The sequence below is a fragment of the Sorex fumeus genome, unplaced genomic scaffold (assembly GCF_029834395.1).
Source record: "Sorex fumeus unplaced genomic scaffold, SorFum_2.1 ptg000122l, whole genome shotgun sequence".
In the NCBI taxonomy this organism is placed as follows: Eukaryota; Metazoa; Chordata; class Mammalia; order Eulipotyphla; family Soricidae; genus Sorex; species Sorex fumeus.
In genome coordinates, this window is record NW_026606179.1 from 54,367,270 (window position 1) to 54,385,300 (window position 18,031).

General features: G+C 63.0%; 1 protein-coding gene across 6 annotated transcripts; it reads left to right on the plus strand.

Annotated features, from left to right (window-relative positions):
* The first annotated feature begins 541 nt into the window (after nt 1-541).
* On the plus strand, nt 542-17,160 carry MTSS2 (MTSS I-BAR domain containing 2). Of its 6 annotated transcripts, none has more exons than XM_056137047.1 (14): nt 542-668; nt 3,574-3,635; nt 3,722-3,795; nt 4,484-4,568; nt 4,647-4,738; nt 4,828-4,911; nt 5,722-5,879; nt 5,945-6,052; nt 6,519-6,616; nt 8,086-8,305; nt 15,034-15,111; nt 15,296-15,469; nt 15,606-15,771; nt 16,081-17,160. In XM_056137047.1, exons 1-14 carry the CDS (start codon nt 600-602, stop codon nt 16,845-16,847), a joined length of 2,235 nt encoding a protein of 744 aa, XP_055993022.1. In that variant the 5' UTR covers nt 542-599; the 3' UTR covers nt 16,848-17,160. The 6 variants fall into 6 exon arrangements, with proteins under 6 accessions (XP_055993022.1, XP_055993023.1, XP_055993026.1 ...); XM_056137048.1 differs by having other exon boundaries at nt 15,037-15,111; XM_056137051.1 differs by having other exon boundaries at nt 8,179-8,305.
* The last annotated feature ends 871 nt before the right edge of the window (nt 17,161-18,031 follow it).

Genomic DNA, 18,031 nt, shown 5'->3' on the forward strand with positions numbered 1-18,031 from the left:
CCGGGATGGGCCGCCCCCCGGACCATTGGGGGGTGGCTCCCTGCGGCGCTCGAGACCCCGCGAGGGCGGGGGCGGGGGGCGACACGAGGCCCGTCGGGGGGCGGGGCGGCGGGGCTGGGGGCGTCCCGGGGGACACCGCCCCCGCCCGGCCCCGCGGCGGCGCCCGCGCCCGCCGGGCCGCACTCGCCCGACCAGTCTGGCGGCGCGGGGCTCGGATTTCAAAGCCCGGGGCTCGGGCCGCGGGGGCCGGCGCTGCTCCCGCCGCCGCCCTCCTCCCGCGCGGTCCTCCCTCCGCCGCGCCCACGTGACGCCGAGCCTCGGCGGCTCCGATTACCGCCGCGCTCAGTGCCCGCGCCCGGCCGCGCCGCCAGCTGCCGCGCCCCCCCGCGCCGCGCCCGCCCCCCGCGCCATGGCCCGCGCCGCCCCGCCGCGGCCCGCCACCCCCGAGCGCCGCGCGGCCGGTCGCTGAGCGCGGCCCGAGGCCCCGGAGGCCCCGAGCGAGCGCCGGCCCCGGCCCCGGCCCCGGCCCCGGCCCCGCCGCCCCGCGCCCGCGCCGCGCCGCGCCCGCGCCCGCCCGCCCGCGCCCCGCGCCCGCCGAGATGGAGACGGCGGAGAAGGAGTGCGGGGCCCTGGGCGGGCTCTTCCAGGCCATCGTCAACGACATGAAGGTAGCGGGGCGCGGCGGGCACGGCGGGCGCGGGGCGCGGGGCGCGGCGCCCGTGTCCTTGGCCGCGCGGGGCCGGCCTGCGTGCGCCCGGGCTGGGGGGTGTCGCGCTGGCCGTGCGCGGCCGGGCTCGCCCCGGTCCCCGCGGGGTCCCGGCCCGGGCTGGCTTGCACGCCGGCTCCCCGCGGCCCGGACCCCCAGGCCACGAGTGGGGGTGGGCGCCCCCGGGGGTCTCGCGGGCCGCCGCCCCCTTCCACCCGCCGTCCTCCCCCCCACGCCCCCCACCCCGACGCCTCCTCCCCGACGGCCCCGGAGCCCAGACAATGCTGTCACCGGGAAGGCTGGGGAAATAATAAACCGGGACCCCTTAACTCCTTGCCTGCTGGCCGCGGCCTCTGCGGCCCAAGCCTGCGGCAGCGCGACCCACCGCCCGCGCCAGGCTGAGCCCCTGCGTCCCTGGGCCTCCATCACCTTGCCAGGAGCAGGAGGATGGGGCTGGTGGCACCCCCGGGGGAAGGCCCTCTCTCCCTCTAACCCCCGGGCCCCCCCCAACCCCGGCCGGCTCCCCACCCCCACCCTCAATGGCCCAAGGTCAGGTTGGAGCGGGCCATGGACCAGCTGGGGAAACTGAGGCCCGCAGCTAGCTCAAGGTCATTAAGGAGACACTTGGCAACCGTCCCTAACCTCACCCCTCATTGTTGAGCTCCCCCCAAAAAGGCTCGCCGTTGGCAGGGCTCCCTGGGAGGGAGGCAGAAGGCCAGCACTCGAGGAGCGCCTGAGGCCAGACTGTAGGGGGTGGGGGGGCCTGAGCGCCTGGTGCACCCCCCCACCCCCCACAGATCACACACTCCCAGGTACAAACCCAGAATCCCCCGGTGACATCACCCACCCGGTAGGTGACACTCCACAGCACAAAGCAGGATTGCAGCCGGGACCGGGAAGGGGGGGCTGAGGATTGCAGACGGGGGAGGGGGTTTCTGAGGATTGCAGACTGCCAGGGAAGGGGAAGAGGGGCAGGGTCTTGGGGCTGTCAGGAGACCCCTGCACCCGGGGAGCTTGAGCCCCCTCCTCCTGCCGCCTGGGAAGTAGGGTAGGGCTCGCTCACCACAATGCATTGCTCCCCCCCAGACTGTCCTATGCAGATCCCCCCAGCCCCTCCTTCGGAGACCATCTCCCCTGGTCTCCGCGCATCCCGGACCCTCCCCCAGCCAGCACGATACAAACCAGCCCCAGGCACCTTGGCAGGGATTCTGGGGTGAGAGGGACGCGGCGGGGTGGTGGCGGGAGGTGTGGGGCGAACAGGGCGCGTGTCCACCTGGGCTGGTGCCAGCGCCCATCTGGCCTTATCTGTGGCACACGCCTGTGTCAAGGCCAGGGATGGAGCCAGGCTGGGCCACCTGGAGGCGCATCACGTGGACCTGAGGTCAGCGTTGACCTGAGCCACTGAGGCAGGAGGACTGCCCTGGGGATATGGCCAGATGGGGCCCCTGGGCTTGGCCCCTGAGTGCCCCCACAGGAGGTCACAGCCGCCCCAGCCCTCGCTGGCTCCCCAGAGGCCGGGCCTGGCCTGTTTTTGATGTGTGAGGGGTCGGGGTGGGGGTGCTGCTCCCCTGTTTTCCCGTCTTGCTGCCCCTGCCCGACCCGCTGGACTCCCGAGCTCCTGGTCCCAGCCTCGAGCCTCCTGAGCACACGTGTCCCTGGGCAGCCCCACTGCCTCCTCACTGCGCACTCCCGGCCCTGGGCTGCCTTGAGGGACAGACGGGGTCCCTACACCCGCACCCGCGGAGGTCAGGGCCGCAGCACAGGGATGAGTCTGACGGGATGAGAACCCGACTCGGCCTCATCCCTGCGGGCCTCAGTTTTCTCATCTGCCCAGTGGGCTGAGGCGCCTGCTGCTTCTGGGCACCAGGACCCCACACACGCACACCACACTGCCCAGCCACCCGCAAGCCCCGCATCCACGGGGACAAAAGCCAGGGGCTCAGGGACAGCAGCCGGGGCCTGTGAGTCTCGGCAGGGCTGCTCTCAGCGGTCCCTTCTGACTCTCCAAGTCTCCGTGCTGGGAATGCCCTGCCCACTCGGGCCTGACCTCCACCTGGGGGGACCCAGACCGGGGAGACTGAAGTGGGGTCGGGAACTGTGTCTCCCCAGCCTCCCCCCAGGCTCTGGGGCGGAGAGTCTCTTTCCGATGCCCCCGCGACTTCGACCCCTGCCTGCCGAGCCTGACCTGCGGCCTGGTTCAGCAAATGTTTGCTTTTCCTGAGCACCCCTGGGGAGGTGACCCTACTCCTCAGCCCCCCAGAAACCTAGAGCCCCGGCTAAGGGCCTGGTGTCCCTTGGAGCTGGGGTCTCTGCCTCCCCGCCACAGCTCAACACAAGCCTCGTGGGGCTCGAGCCCTGCCCGCAGGGGCTCTCCCGCAGGGCACCTGGGCAGCCCCTTGACCAGACTGGACAGGCAGTGGCCAGGAGCCCTCCCTCCCTCCTGGGAAAGCCCCTCCCGGCCGCAGAGGGGGCCAGGCTGGGATAAAGGCCACACTGTGTCCCCGGGAGGGCTGGGGAAGTGACTGTGGCGGCTCTGTGGCGCACAAGGCCCCATTCAGCCCGGGGCTGGCCGGCCGGCGGGAGCCTGGGAGCCCGCACCACAGCCGGCCAGCCTGGCAGCCGCTTCCTGGCCACGGGGTGGGGCCCCCCGGAACCCCAGTTTAGACCCGACATGACGTGCCAGCCTGCACCCTGCCTCTGCCCTCAGGGTTCTGGGGGCACCTGGTGCCCCTGCTGGGCTCAGGCCCTGGAAGCCCCGTACAGACCTCACCTCCCTGCACGCCCCCAAAGACAGATGGAGTGCGCGGCCGGGAGTGGGGCTGCAGGAGCCCATGCTCCTGCCTCAGTGCTCTCCCCACTCCCCGCAGAGCTCCTACCCCATCTGGGAGGATTTCAACTCCAAGGCCACGAAGCTGCACTCGCAGCTGAGGTGAGACGCTCCCAGGGCACCCCCGTGGGGATTGGGCAGGAGGCAGGGCAGCTCACCCACAACCCACTCCCCACCCGTCTCCCCAGGACCACCGTGCTGGCTGCTGTGGCCTTCCTGGATGCCTTCCAGAAAGTGGCTGACATGGCCACCAACACGCGAGGTAGGGAAGGGCGTGGCTGCAGGTGGGAAGGGGCGTGGCTGCAGGTGGGAAGGGGCGTGGCCGCGGTGGGAGGGGCGTGGCTGGTAGCTTGGAAGTGCCTGTGCTGCGCTGGTTCCCTGTGGGTCAGGAAGGTGAGGAAGGTTGAACGGAGTATGAGGCAGAAAGAGCCCAGATCCGGTGGGGGACACCTTGAGCTCTGCTGTCCTTGTGACTGAGATGCTCGTGAAGAGGCCATGCCCTTCGGCAGAGAGGCCAGGAGGTTATAGGCGCTACAGGCGAGTTGCAGAAGAGTTTTTGCTTTAGCATCTTGAAGGACCACTTAGCCACTGTGCTCAGCTCCTGCTCCCCCTTGGCCCTTAGGGGGCAGGTCGGGTGGGGGGCTGCGCGCAGGGGCGGGAGAATTCCCTGTTGGCCTCCAGGGCCCTTCTTCCCGCGGGTGGCACCAGGCACACCTGCTGCGGGGCTCCTTGGGGCAAGGGCCTGGACGAGGAGTTTTGGGTTGGCTCTTTGGGCCGCCCGGCAGGGCCTGGGGACAGAAATCCCGGGAAGCTCCGTCGGGCTGGGCCGGGTTGCGGAATGCTGGGGGCGGCGCGGGCTGCGGGGCCTCCGCGGGCCGGCGCGCCCCCTCGTGGCGCGCGCCCGGCACTGCAGCGGGGCCGCGTCCCACCCCGCGCGCCTGCCTCTCCAGGGGCCACGCGGGACATCGGCTCGGCGCTCACGCGCATGTGCATGCGCCACCGCAGCATCGAGACCAAGCTGCGGCAGTTCACCAAGTGAGTGGGCGTGGCGGGCAGGGGCAGGGGCGCAGGCAGGCATTCCCCACGCACCGACCCTCGCTCCTACCCCCTCAGCGCCCTGCTGGAGAGCCTCATCAACCCGCTGCAGGAGCGCATAGAGGACTGGAAGAAGTCGGCCAACCAGCTGGACAAGGACCACGCAAAAGGTGGGGATCGGGGCTCGCCCGGGGAGGCACCCGCTCCCCATGGCGGCGCCCCCATCCTAGCGCCCCTCTCTCACCCCCCCTGCACACAGAGTACAAGCGCGCCCGGCACGAGATCAAGAAGAAGTCCTCCGACACGCTGAAGCTGCAGAAGAAAGCCCGCAAAGGTAGAGGCGGTGTGGGAGGCAGCCCCCAGCCCACCCACCTCAGCCCCCACTGCCCGGGGCCGCCCCAGGGGCATCCTCATCCTGGCCAGCCCGAGCCAGCCCTGGACACAGGCCCCCTCCAGCGTGTTGGGTGGGACAGAGGGGACCGCCCCGCCCCACCCCCCACCCCCAGTCCTGGCCCCTCTGGCCCAGCCCGGCCCCCAGGGGTGGCTGTCCATGCGGCTGTCTTTCACACATTCTTTCTCTCTCTGTCTCTCCTCCTCCACATTCTTCCTGTAGAGCTACTTGGTAAGTCAAATGTCCCGCCCCCAGCCGCTCCTCCGGCCCTGTCACAACTGTCTGCCTCCCCCAGCTCAGGGCCTTTGGGAGGAGCGTCTCCGAGCCAGGCGGAGCCGGGAAGGCGGTGGGTCGAGGGCCAGCACGGGAGGGGCGCCCTGCCGCCGCCCGCGTCCTTCCCAGCTCCTGCCTCGCTGTCCGTCCCCCCACGCCATCTTCTCGCCTCTCTCTGTCTCTCTCGCTGCTTTTCTGCGCTGTGGTGGCGGGTGTGTTGCGTTCTGCAGGGCCCGCCCCCCCAGACACTCTCCTCCATCCCGGGCCCTGGGCAGTGGCGGGTGGGAGGGTCACAGGGGCCACGGAGCCCCCTGCGGGGCTCCCTCAAGCCCAAACACTCTGGGCACAGCCCTGTGCCCCGCCGGGGCCTGGGGAGTCTGGCCGCTTTGGTGTCTTGCCCTCACCCCCCGTGTCTGTCCCCTCGGCCCGGGTCCCCAGCCGCTCTCCCTGGTCCCCTGGTTCCCCAGCGCGGCCTCTCGTCGCCCGCAGGGAAGGGGGACCTGCAGCCGCAGCTGGACAGCGCCCTGCAGGACGTGAACGACATGTACCTGCTGCTGGAGGAGACGGAGAAGCAGGCGGTGCGCCGGGCGCTGATCGAGGAGCGCGGCCGCTTCTGCAGCTTCATCGCCTTCCTGCAGCCCGTGGTGGTGGGTGCCGGGGCCGCCCGGGGGCGGGGGCGGGGGTGCACCGGTCTGAGCAGCCTCTCCCGTAGAACGGCGAGCTGACCATGCTGGGTGAGATCACGCATCTGCAGGGCATCATCGATGACCTGGTGGTGCTGACCGCGGAGCCCCACAAGCTGCCCCCCGCCAGCGAGCAGGTGCGTCCGGGGATGGGGGGCAGCGCTCTGGGGGGTCAGGGTCTGGGGGACTCAGCTAGGGGTGGAGGCGTGCACACACAGCCATGGGGGACATGGGGGTCGCCGTCCCTGCCTCTGTGCCCGTGGGCTCCCCCGGCACCCCCTCAGTGCTCCCCAGAAGTCCGAGCACCCAGCTCTCCGCGGGGAGCACTTTCCTGCCTCTGCAGGACACGGGGGCTCAGAGATGCGGGGGTCCTGGGCTTGGGTGTGTGTGAGCCAAGGGGGCCCTCCCGAGCCAGGACTTGTGACCCCCACAGAGAGGGCAGCCGCTGCCTGGGGGGCTCCCCAGCCCCTGGCGGCCCCCCCCCCCGAGTAAGGAGCTTGTGTCCTTCCTATGGACCTCCTGCTGGTCCTCACTTGGGAAGAGAGTGGGGTCCCCTCAGCCGGGTACCCACTCCCACCCCGGTGACCCCGTGTGTCCCCGCAGGTGATCAAAGACCTGAAGGGCTCGGACTACACCTGGTCGTACCAGACGCCCCCGTCCTCCCCCAGCAGCTCCGGCTCCCGCAAGTCCAGCATGTGCAGGTGTGTGGCCGCATCGGGGTGCACATCGGGGCCCCAGAACGCACGAGACTGCTGGTTCCCAAGGAATCACTTGTGTCTATGGGGGGAGTGGGAGGGGGAAGCCCAGGGGTTGCTGGCTAGCGAAATGGGGGGACACAGTGGTGACCTCATTAAGGGGGCATCAGAGAGAGACAGAGACAAAAGAGAGAGACAGGGAGAGACAGAAAAGAGACTGAGACAGACACAGAGAGAGAAGAGAAACAGACAGGGAGAGACACACAGAGAGAAGAGACAGAGACAGGGAGAAACAAAGACACAGACACACAGAGAGAGGAGACAGAAAGACAGACAGGGAGAGACTCACAGGGAGAGACAGAGTCACAGAGAGAAGAGACCAAGAGAGACAGGGAGAGACAGAGGGAGGGCGCCTTCACAGACACACAGAGAGAGAAGAGACAGAGACAGATAGGGAGAGACTCACAGGGTGAGACAGAGCCACAGAGAAAAGAGACAGAGAAAAGAGACAGAGAGACAGGGAGAGACAGAGGGAGGGCGCCTTCACAGACACAGAGAGAGAGAGAAGAGACAAAGAGAGACAGAGTCACAGAGAGAAGAGACAGAAAAAAGAGACAGCAAGAGACACCGAGAGAGACAGGGAGAGACAGAGCCACAGAGAGAAGAGACAGAGAAAAGAGACAGGGAGAGACAGAGGGAGGGTGCCTTCACAGACACACAGAGAGAGAAGAAACAGAAAGAGACAGGAGAGACAGAGTCACAGAGAGGAGACAGAGACAGCAAGAGACACCGAGAGAGAAAGGGAGAGACAGAGGGAGGGCGCCTTCACAGACACACAGAGAGAGAAGAGACAGAAAGAGACAGAGACAGATAGGGAGAGACTCACAGGGAGAGATAGAGCCACAGAGAGAAGAGACAGAGACAGAGAGAGACAGAGTCACAGAGAGAAGAGACAGAGAGACAGAGAAAAGAGACAGACAGCAAGAGACACCGAGAGAGACAGGGAGAAACAGAGCCACAGAGAGAAGAGACAGAGAAAAGAGACAGGGAGAGACAGAGGGAGGGTGCCTTCACAAACACAGAGAGAGAGAAGAAACAGAAAGAGACAGGAGAGACAGAGTCACAGAGAGGAGACAGAGACAGAGACACCGAGAGATACAGGGAGAGACAGAGGGAGGGCACCTTCCCTGGGCCCCAGGTCTGCTGTTCTTTGTGAGTAAGCAGGGCTCAGAGAGGTCCCTCCGACGGGGGTCCCCAGACAGCGGCCCCCAGAGTCTTGCAGGGGACTTCTCAGGGGGCAGGGCCAGCGCTGACACTGTCCCCTCCCCGGGCCCACCCCGTCCCACGTCCCAGGGCCTTCTAGTCTGACACTGTCTCTCCCCCTTCTGTCCCCACCTCCCCTGTCCTCCCCCCCACCCCTCATCTGCACACCCCGCTGTGTCTCCCTCTTCCCCGCTGCCGCACCCCCTCCTCAGCGCCCCTAGCAGCGGTGGCAGTGCCAAGGGTGGCGGCCCGCGGCCCGGGGGTGCCCAGGCCTACTCACCCAGCCCCACCTGTCGCTACCGCAGCCTGGCGCAGCCGGCCAACGCGTCCGCCCGCCTGCCCAGCGTCTCCTCCCACGACTCGGGCTTCGTCTCCCAGGACCCCGCCTACTCCAAGCCCCCCTCGCCCATGCCTTCCGACATCACCAGCCAGGTGAGGGGCCCCCCAGGACCGCCACGGGGCGGGGGGCACGTCTCGTCTTCAGACCCTGAACCCAGAGGGACCAGAGCCGGGACAGAGGGAGGTCACGCCACACCCCTGCATTTGGGCCACCACCACCGGTGCCTCCTTCTGGATCCTTCTCTTCCTTCCGTAGGGGCAATCTGGAGCCCTGTGCTGGCTCTACCCCAAGTGGGTACAAACAGGTGCTGGTAGGTCCCCATGCGTCCCCACCCCCACTTTTTCTTCCAGCCCCCCAATTCCTTCCAGCAAACCTTCTCCAGGGAACTGGCCACTGGCCACTCCGGGGTTGCTGCCTCTGGGTGGCCAGGTGCGTGCATGTCCCCGGAACCCTCTGCTGCGCAGTCACCAGCCCCCAAAGCCTTTTGTTCCTGGTCACGTAGATCTGTGGCTGTGACGAGTGTTTATGGGAACCGTTTTCCATCCCTGCTCTCTTTCCCTTTTTCCCCTGGTTTGGGGTCGCACCCAGCAGTGCTCAGAGGCTAATCCTGGTTCTGGGTAATCCCCGATGTGGTGCCAGGGATTCGAACCAAACTCCCTCATGCCTGCTCTCTGCAGCCCACCGTCCTGCCTTTACACCCGCTCACACTCACGTTTTAAGTGAATCTTGGAGAACATGTGAGGTCTTTTTATGGGGGGGGGGGGGGGGGAGTCATACCCAGCGATGCACAGGGGTTACTCCTGACTTGTGCACTCAGGAATTACTCCTGGCAGTGCTCGGGGGACCATATGCGATGCCGGGGATCGAACCCAGGTCGGTCGTGTGCAAGGCAAACACCCTACCCGCTGTGCTATCGCTCTAGCCACCATTTCCTTCCCTTCCTGACAATCTACTTTTTTGATTGTTTTTGTGGATGTCTTGGGGGGGGGGGGGGGCGCCCATCCAGCAGTGCCCAAGGCTAACTCCTGGCAGCCTCCGGAGACCATAGCGGGTGCCAGGGATCAAACCTAGGTCGACCACATTCAAGGCAAGTGATGTACCCGCTGTACTATTGTCCCAGCCCCAACAGTCACTACTTCTTAAGCGGACTGGACTTTTTCAGCCTATGCATGTTGGTTATGATTCCTGATATATGTGAATTCATGACTTAGACTTTTCTACATGTTGCTTATTTATTTATTTATTTACCTGGTGCTCACAAGGGGACCTTCCTGGGACTCTCATTGAGCCAGGCCCACGGTTTAAGGTTGCCCCAGCCGCTCAGGGAACCAGCCCACGGTGCTGTGGGCAGACAGAGATCGCCTGCAGGCGCCGCCCCAGTTTTTGAGCTTTTTTTTTTCCTTTTCGGTGATTTTTGGTTTTTTTCTTTTGCCACCATTTCCCCTCGCCTGGACTATATAAACTGCAGGTTCCCTGGGAGTTTTCCCGGACAGTGTTAGCAAAGGCCCCGCCCCACCTCCTGAATAACTCAGGCCTTAGCCACATGTGAGCTACCCTGCAATATTCTCTCCTCCGGAACGGGAATAGCAATTTTCTTGGGTTTCTTGGTTTTGATTTAGTTTGGTTTGGTGTGGGGGCCACGCCTGACTGTGCTCGGAAACCATAGGTGGTTCTGGGTTTGGAACCAGGGCCAGCATGCTTTCACCCTGATAACTGGCTCCGCAGCCCGATGGCAGGCCTGGATTCCATCCTTCCTAAACCATCTGATTAGATGAGTCACGTGGTGGGGATCAGAGCAATAGTACAGCGAGGAGGGCACTTGCCTCGCATGTGGCCAACCCAGGTTTGATCCCCAGCACCTCTTAGGGTCCCAAAACTCCACCAGGAAGGATCCCGGAGCACAAAGCCAGGAGTAACCCTGAGCACTGCCAGGTGTGACTCCAAAACCAAAGCAAACAGATCAACCGTGTGCTTACACATTTCTTTGTTCATCACTTTTTACTGCTTCTTTCTTCCTTCTTTTTTATGTGTTTATTTTGGCAGTGCCAGGGATCGAGCCCGGGGCTTCACACGGTCAAGGCAAGTGCTCTGCCACTGAGCTCAGTCCTGGCTGGGCTGCTCATGTCCTCTCTGGGTGCCGAGTCATGTCCCTGTCTTTGACGCTCCCGACAGGGCGCTGCTCACTCTCTCGTGTTCTCTCTCTCCCTCCCTCTCTCGCTCGTTCTCACTTTCTCTCTCGTGTGCTCTCTCTCACTCTTGTTTGCACTCTCGCTCTTTCTCTTGCTCTCTCTCGCTTTCCTCACACTCTCCCTTTTTCTCCTCTCTCTCTCTCTCTCTCTCTCTCTCTCTGTCGTCCTGCCTTTCTGTGTCTCTCACCGTCTCTGCCTCCTGTGCCTCTGTCCCTCCGTCCGGTCATTTCCTCTCCTGCGTCTTGCCCTGGCCAGGAAGGCCGCTTCCCAACTGTCGTTTTGAAATCCATTCGGTATGTTTAGAAATGTTGCGCCAAGCAGCAGCGCGAACCCTTTCGGAACAGTCGGTCACACCAAGCCTTTCCCTGGGGCGCGTTCCCCTCACCTCTCCCACAACGGCCTGTTTCCCCAGGCTCCAAGTGTCGGAGTCTGCATCTGTGTCCAGGGCAAGCCCCCGCTTGGCCTGAAGTTACTGTCTCCGGGGAGGACCCCCGACCCCCACCCCCTCTTCCTCCATGACTTAGCTGTTGGGTTGCATTGTTGTTTCGGGGAGTCGCTTACTCCTGACTCTGTGCTCAGGGATCACTCCTGATGGTGCTCAGGGGACCCTCTTTGGTGCTGGGGATAGGCCCGTGTTGGTGGCGTGCAGGGCCGGCCCTCCCCTTTCCCTCTCCCGCGGTGCTATCTCCCCTGCCCTGATGTGGGCTTTGGAAGGATCGGGTCCTGCCCCGTGTGGATGGTCTCAACTCTTCCTGTCCTGCGTGGGTGCTCTGCATCGGGGGCAGGAAACCCACACGTGGGCTCGTCCTTGCCCTGGCTTCACCTGCACCTACTGCCGGGCGCGCCGTGGGGTGCCCTCAGGCCTCTCTCCACACTGCCGAGGTAGAACCACCCGGGCCATCTTGTCTCGTTCCTGCAGCGGGCAGAATGTCTGGGTCGTTTCCGCATGCCCTTCCTCTGCGTCTCCTCTGAGTCTCTGGTGCCTTTTCACTCTCTTAACGGGTCCTGCTCATGAGCCGAACGAGGTCTTCGTCTCGGGACCCGGCAAGTTCGTCCTTTGCTCTCCTCGTCAGGGTAGCGTTTTGTGTCCTGGTTGGGAAATTCTTGGGCTACACAGGCAGTCCGTGTTTTTCTCTAAAAGCTGTCTTGTTTTTATCGGAAGGGATCAGAGGTTGGGGGCGACACCCAGCAGTGCCTGGGCTACTCCTGTGGCTCTGTGCTCAGGGGACCATATGGGGTGTCAGGGATCGATTACCCAAGTCGTCTGCAAGTGCCTTCACCCCTGTCCTCTCCCTGTGGTCCCTTTTATTGTTGCTGTTTGTTCGTTTGTTCTTTGTGTCACACCCAGCTATGCTCAGATACCCCTGGCGCTGTACTTGTGCAACTTCTTGATGGTGCTCGGGCGACCGTATGTGGTGTTGGGGATCGAATTCACATCGACTGCATGCAAGGCAAGCGCCTTAACGTCTGTGCGGGCCTCTGTTTCATTTCCCGCCTTTTATTTGTTGTTGATGTGTTGATGACCTGGAGTTACACACATGGCTGACTGGTGCTCGGACACTTAGTGGTGGGGCTGCCAGGGTGGAGGGTGAGGGACAGGGTTGGCACGCCAGGTGTTAGAGCACACATGTTTGGTCACGTGCTTGCATGCTCAGCCACATGCTCACATACTTGGCCATGTGCTCACATACTGCGCCACGTGTTCACACACTCAGCCACGTGCTCACACACTCAGCCACATGCTCACACACTCAGCCCCTGCTCACACACACAGCCACAAGCTTTGTGTCCCTTAGTTCCGGTGCTTGCATGCGGGCTCACCTGGCGTGGTACTTCCTCGTCGCACTCGCCAGGGCTGCACCCTTTATCCCGTTGACAGAAACAGGCAGAGCCAGCAGAGCTGGCCGGACAGAGTTCACACAGGTGGGACCGCATGCTTGCCGGAAACGTGCTCCAAGCCCCGTGCTGTGCCTGCGCGAGCAGAGGGCATTTTGGCGGGCCTTTCTCACTTCAGGCTGCCATTTTCCTGGAACTGAATGTGTGTGGGGTGAGGTGGGGCCTGTTGTGTCCATACGAGTATCTGCTTGGTTGTTGCAAAGGCCCTTTCCCCGCGTCCTGCCTCTGTCAGGGGCCGGGGTGGGGTCTCAGGGGCCTACGCGGGGCATGTGTTCTGTTCCTCTGATCTTGCACCAGTATCGCGCTGTTAACAGAACATTTTTGAATTTTGATATCTAATGTTGAAAGTCCTGTAGCTTATTCTTCAGTATCACCTTTATCTGTCTTTGCATTTTCTTATAAATTTTAATATCAGCTTGTCATTTCCTCAAAAAGAATAACTCCTGAGATTGCCCTGGTGTCCCCTTTTATTTTGGCTTTAGCTTCTCTCAAAATATTTTGTGAATTTTCATATAAAGAGCTTGCATATTTATTGTTGAATTTTGGGGGGGAGACCTGGGTATTTCACATTTATTAATTCTGTTATATTGAATTTTTTTGTGTGTTTTTGGGTCATACCCGGCAATGCACAGGGGTTACTCCTGGCTCATGCACTCAGAAATTAACTCCTGGCGGTGCTCGGGGGACCATATGGGATGCTGGAATTGAACCCGGGTCAGCTGCATGCAAGGCAAACACCCTACCCACTGTGCTATCACTCCAGCCCATATATTGAATTCTTATGGTTTATTGGTGGTTAGTTACTATTACTTAAAAATGATGGTTTGGAGGGCATATTGATCTGTTCTCCAATTATATTGTTAATTCTGATAATTTTTTATTTTTTTGGATTTCTTTTGTTTTAGGGGTCATACCAAACTGTACTCAGGGCTTACTCCTGGCTTACTCAGGGGTTACTCCTGGAGGGGATCAGTAAACCATATAGGATGTTGGAATGGAACCTAGTTCAGCCACGTGCAAGGCAAGCTCTCTAACCACTACATTACCTGGCCCCCAATTTTAGATTTTTTGAGTATGCTGCATATATAATCTTATAAATCATAATAGTGCCTTTTTTCCCCCTTTCCAATTCTCTGGCTATTTCCCCCCCCCCCCCACCCTCTCTTGCTGTATCACATTCTGGGATTTCTGAGGCTGAGTAGAAGTGGTGGCATTTGATTTTTATTGATACTGTTAGTGGTATCAATACAACTATCAAATATCCCTTGTCCTTTTTTGTTTGTTTTGTTTGGGGGCTACACCCAGTGATGCTCAGAGGCTACTTACTTCTGGCTCTGCACTCAGGAATGACTCCTGGTGGAACTCAGGATAGTGGGCTACACTATCATGCAACAGGGACGAATGGAGACGTTATTGGTGCTCACTCGAGCAAATCCGTGAACAGTGGGATGACAAGTGACAAGTTGTACTCAGGAGGCCATATGGGATGCCGGGGATCGAACCTGGGACAGCCACTTGCCTGTCGCTTCAGCCCCACCAAGTACTTGTCTCCTTGTCTTTTGCGCAGCTAGGAGGGAATGGTCTGGGTGTTCTTGTAGCTACACTAGCAAAGGAACCACCTTCTAGTCCTGCTTTGACTCGGCTGCTCCGGGTTCTTTTCCATGAATGAACGGAAGTTTTCCATTGAGGTTTGTGGTGAAAGTGCTGTAACAATGACACTAGTGAAGCCTCAATCTGTGTGCAGTTTTCTCTGACTCCTGTTTTATGTGTTTTTGTCTCTGTTTTGTTTTGTTTGGGGGGGGGGGACATACCCAGCGATGCTTAGAAGTTACTCCCGGCTCTGTACTCAAGAATTACTCCTGGCAGTGCTCACAGATATTGGAGATAGACCCAGGTCAGCCACTTGCAAGGCAAACGCCCTCCCCATGGTACCCTCCCCGCGGTACCCTCCCTACTGTACTCTCCTCAGGTGCTTGGTTTTGATGATCCTGGCTATCATCATCTGTAAAAGGCCTGGGAGTCTTTTTTTTTTTCCCTCTTTAACTTTTTGGGTTCCACCTGGCGATGTTCAGGAGTTACTCCTGGCTCTGCACTCAGGAATTTACTCCTGGCAGGGCTTGGGGGACCATGTGGGATCGAACCCAGGTCGGCTGTGTGCAAGGCAAACGCCCTACGGGCGGGGTGCCCGTGAGACCTCCGAGCTCTGGTTACAGCACTGCCCCGTTCCCACAGCCCCTTCCTCTGCTGCCTCTGCTTCTTCCGGCACTGAGTCCTTCAGCCTTGACTCCAGACCCCTGAGTAAGGGACCATCCATCCGTCTTGTCACCTAGCTCTGTGGTCTTCGGCCTCCACCTACCTAGGGCGGTGCCAGCCCACAGGCGTGGAAACACTTCTGCAAACCAGGCTCTGCCCCACTGCTTAGAACTTCAGACCATGGAGCTGGGTGCACAGAGGCACCGGCCCACAGGGTAGAAAGGTTGAGAGCATGTAGCACACCCCGTTTCTCTCTCTGCGTGGCAGCTGCACACCAAACCAGGCTGGACAGTGCAGCTTCACTTGGACGAGGTGGGACTCTGAACAAGGCTGCCTCCTCCAGGCAGTCACCCAGCTCTGCCCCCTTAGTTGGCTCATCCCCTCACCCACTGTATCTGGGCCCCCAGCAGCTAGTCATCAGCCAGGCTGTGGTGGGACACCTGTGCCCCGAGGAGTGACCGGGTCTGCTCTCCTCTCCCCAGCAGAAGTCCTCCAGCTCTGCGTCCTCAGAGGCCTCAGAGACCTGCCAATCGGTCAGCGAGTGCAGCTCCCCCACCTCGGTCAGTGTCCCCCCTATAGTGAGCAGGGAGACCCCCAGCCCTGCCTCACATCTCCTACCCCCACCACGGGACTCCCTCTTGTCTGCCCTGGGTGGGGATTGTGAGCCCAAGGCCTCACATCGGCTGGAAACCCCCAAACCTAAATACCGTGAGGGGTCCCTGACCCACCCACCGGACCCTGCAGGACTGGTCCAAGGGGGGGGCGCATGAGCAGCCGGGCACCACCCTGCCCCGGAGGAAGGACCGCGTGGAGGTCCTCCGGGACACCGAGCCAGGCCCCGCCATGGGGAGCCCCCTGGGCCCCAGCGGAGAGGAAGCGCCGCGAGCCCGCATGTCCCCTGCCACCATTGCAGCCAAGGTAGGTACCCTTCCCAGACTTCAGGGGGCCTTGCCAGGGAGCTGGTGGGGGGGAGGCAGTCTGCATCCAGGCACAATTGGAACGGGGAGTGAGGCAAGGCTTCAGCCTGCGCTCTGCACCCCCACCCCCCACCCAGCACGGGGAGGAGGTATCCCCTGCGGCCAGCGACCTGGCCATGGTGCTGACCCGCGGCCTGAGCCTGGAGCATCAAAAGAGCAGCCGGGACTCACTGCAGTACTCGAGCGGCTACAGCACGCAGACCACCACGCCCTCCTGCTCCGAGGACACCATCCCATCACAAGGTAGGGGACCCCAAGCGGGGACAACACGGTCATCCGAGGCTGGGAAGAAGGGGAGGGGCGGGGCTTTTGTGGCATGGTCCCGCCCACTCCCATCTGGGGCGGGGCTTCAGCTATTAGGCCCCGCCCACATTCTTGAGGGCAGGGTGTTACCTGGGAGGTCCCGCCCACTTGGGGGCGGGCAACAAGGCGGGGTTTGGCCGTAGGCCTTGCTCACACGCTTCAGAGCAGGGCTTTGGCAGGAGGCACCGCCTATTTGGGGCGGGGCTTTGGATATGGGCTCCGCCCACCACCTCCCATGTGCGCCCGCAGGCTCCGACTACGACTGCTACTCGGTGAACGGGGACGCGGATGGCGAGGGACCCGCCGAGTTCGACAAGTCGTCCACCATCCCGCGCAACAGCAACATCGCGCAGAACTACCGCCGCCTGCTGCAGACCAAGCGGCCGGCGTCCACGGCCGGGCTGCCCACGGCCGGGCTGCCCCCCGCCGCCGGCCTGCCCTCGGGCGCGCCCCCGGGCGTGGCCACCATCCGCCGCACGCCGTCCACCAAGCCCGCCGTGCGCCGCGCGCTCTCCAGCGCCGGCCCCATCCCCATCCGGCCGCCCATCGTGCCCGTCAAGACGCCCACCGTGCCCGACTCGCCCGGCTATGCGGGCCCCACGCGCGCGGGCAGCGAGGAGTGCGTGTTCTACTGCGAGGACGCGGCCGCCGGCGCGCTGGGCCCGGAGCTGCCCCGGGCCTCGCCCAAGCGGCTGAGCCTCCCCAACACGGCCTGGGGGAGCCCCGACACGGCCGCCGGGCCGGGCGCCGAGGACGAGGAGCAGCAGCAGCTGGCGGCCAACCGGCACAGCCTGGTGGAGAAGCTGGGGGAGCTGGTGGCGGGCGCGCACGCCCTGGCCGAGGGCGAGTTCCCCTTCCCCAGCGCGCTGGGGACCGCCCCGACCCAGGAGACGCCCACGCCCCCGCCCGCCGCCGCTGGCGACCCCCCGGCCGAGGACATGCTGGTGGCCATCCGACGCGGGGTGCGGCTCCGCAGGACCGTCACCAACGACAGGTCGGCGCCCCGCATCTTGTGATGGCACCCCCAAACGCACCCCGGGCCGGCGGGAGGCGCCGTGCAGAAGCCCCAGGCCCCCAGGCCGGGGCCAACGCAGAGAGTGGACTCAGCCAGCTTGAGGGGGTAGGGGTTTTTCTTGGCGTCACCCCGGGCAAAGCCACTTTATTGGAAAGAGGACCCCACCCCACCCCACCCCCAGCTTGAATTTCAGCTTGCAGACCGGAAGCGACTTCTCTGTCCGGCCTGGAAGGACCAGCCCGCGGGGCTGAACTGCATCGAGCCTGTTTTCTACTTTTCTTGCCTACTCTGCCCCTCCTCGGCCTTCTGCAAGGCGCGGCGATCGATCCCAGGGGTCCCCTGGCCTCAGCAGGGACCCGCACCTGGGACTTGAACCCTCACCGTCCCTCTTCCACCTCCCCTGCACCCTCCCAAGCCCTGCTCTCCCCCCAGGAGACCTGACACAGGTGCCCGGTGAGCCTAGGATGGGGGACAGAAGGTTGGGGTCAGGTTAAAGCTAGGAAGAAAGGTCAGGGAGGAAAACCAGGGGGACCACCTCCAGGGGGGAGGACTGGGTTTGGGGCCTGATCATTAAGCGGCACAGGTGGCCATCCTCATCTGGGCACGTTGGAACTTTAACTCTGGTGGCACTTTGGTGGTGCTCTCACCACTTTTTTTGGGGGGGTGTGGTGTGGATAGGGGGACGGGATGGTTTTATGAATAGAAGGATGCAGTGGAACTGACAGGACGCGGACAGAGTCCGTCCGTGTGAAGACAGGGTGGACAGTACAGGGTGTGTCTGAGTGCCTGAGGGGCCTGGAGGGCCCGTGGCAGGAGTGGAGTCGCGCTGACTCCCGGAAGCTGGAATCTGGTGGCCTAGAGAGGCCAGAAGGCCCGAGAAGGCGGGTGGGCTTCGCCGTCACTCTTCCCAGAGGAGGGACTCCTGCGACTGTTCAAATGCCAGGTCTGTTGCAGGGACCAGGCAGTTGGCGGCCGCTTCCCCTCCAACTCTTAGTGGGTTAAGGCATGTGTGCGGGGCTCTCGGGGCTGGGGTTCCCAGGCCGGCGGAGCGGCTGTGCCTTGTCAGAGGTCGGTGCCTCCGCGCCCCGCTGGAGCTGCTGGTGGTTCCTGTGCTGGGAACAGGCAACTGGCCGGTGGGGCCCGGGGGACTGCAGGGGTCTCCGGGTGGACGGAGCCCTCTGGGCT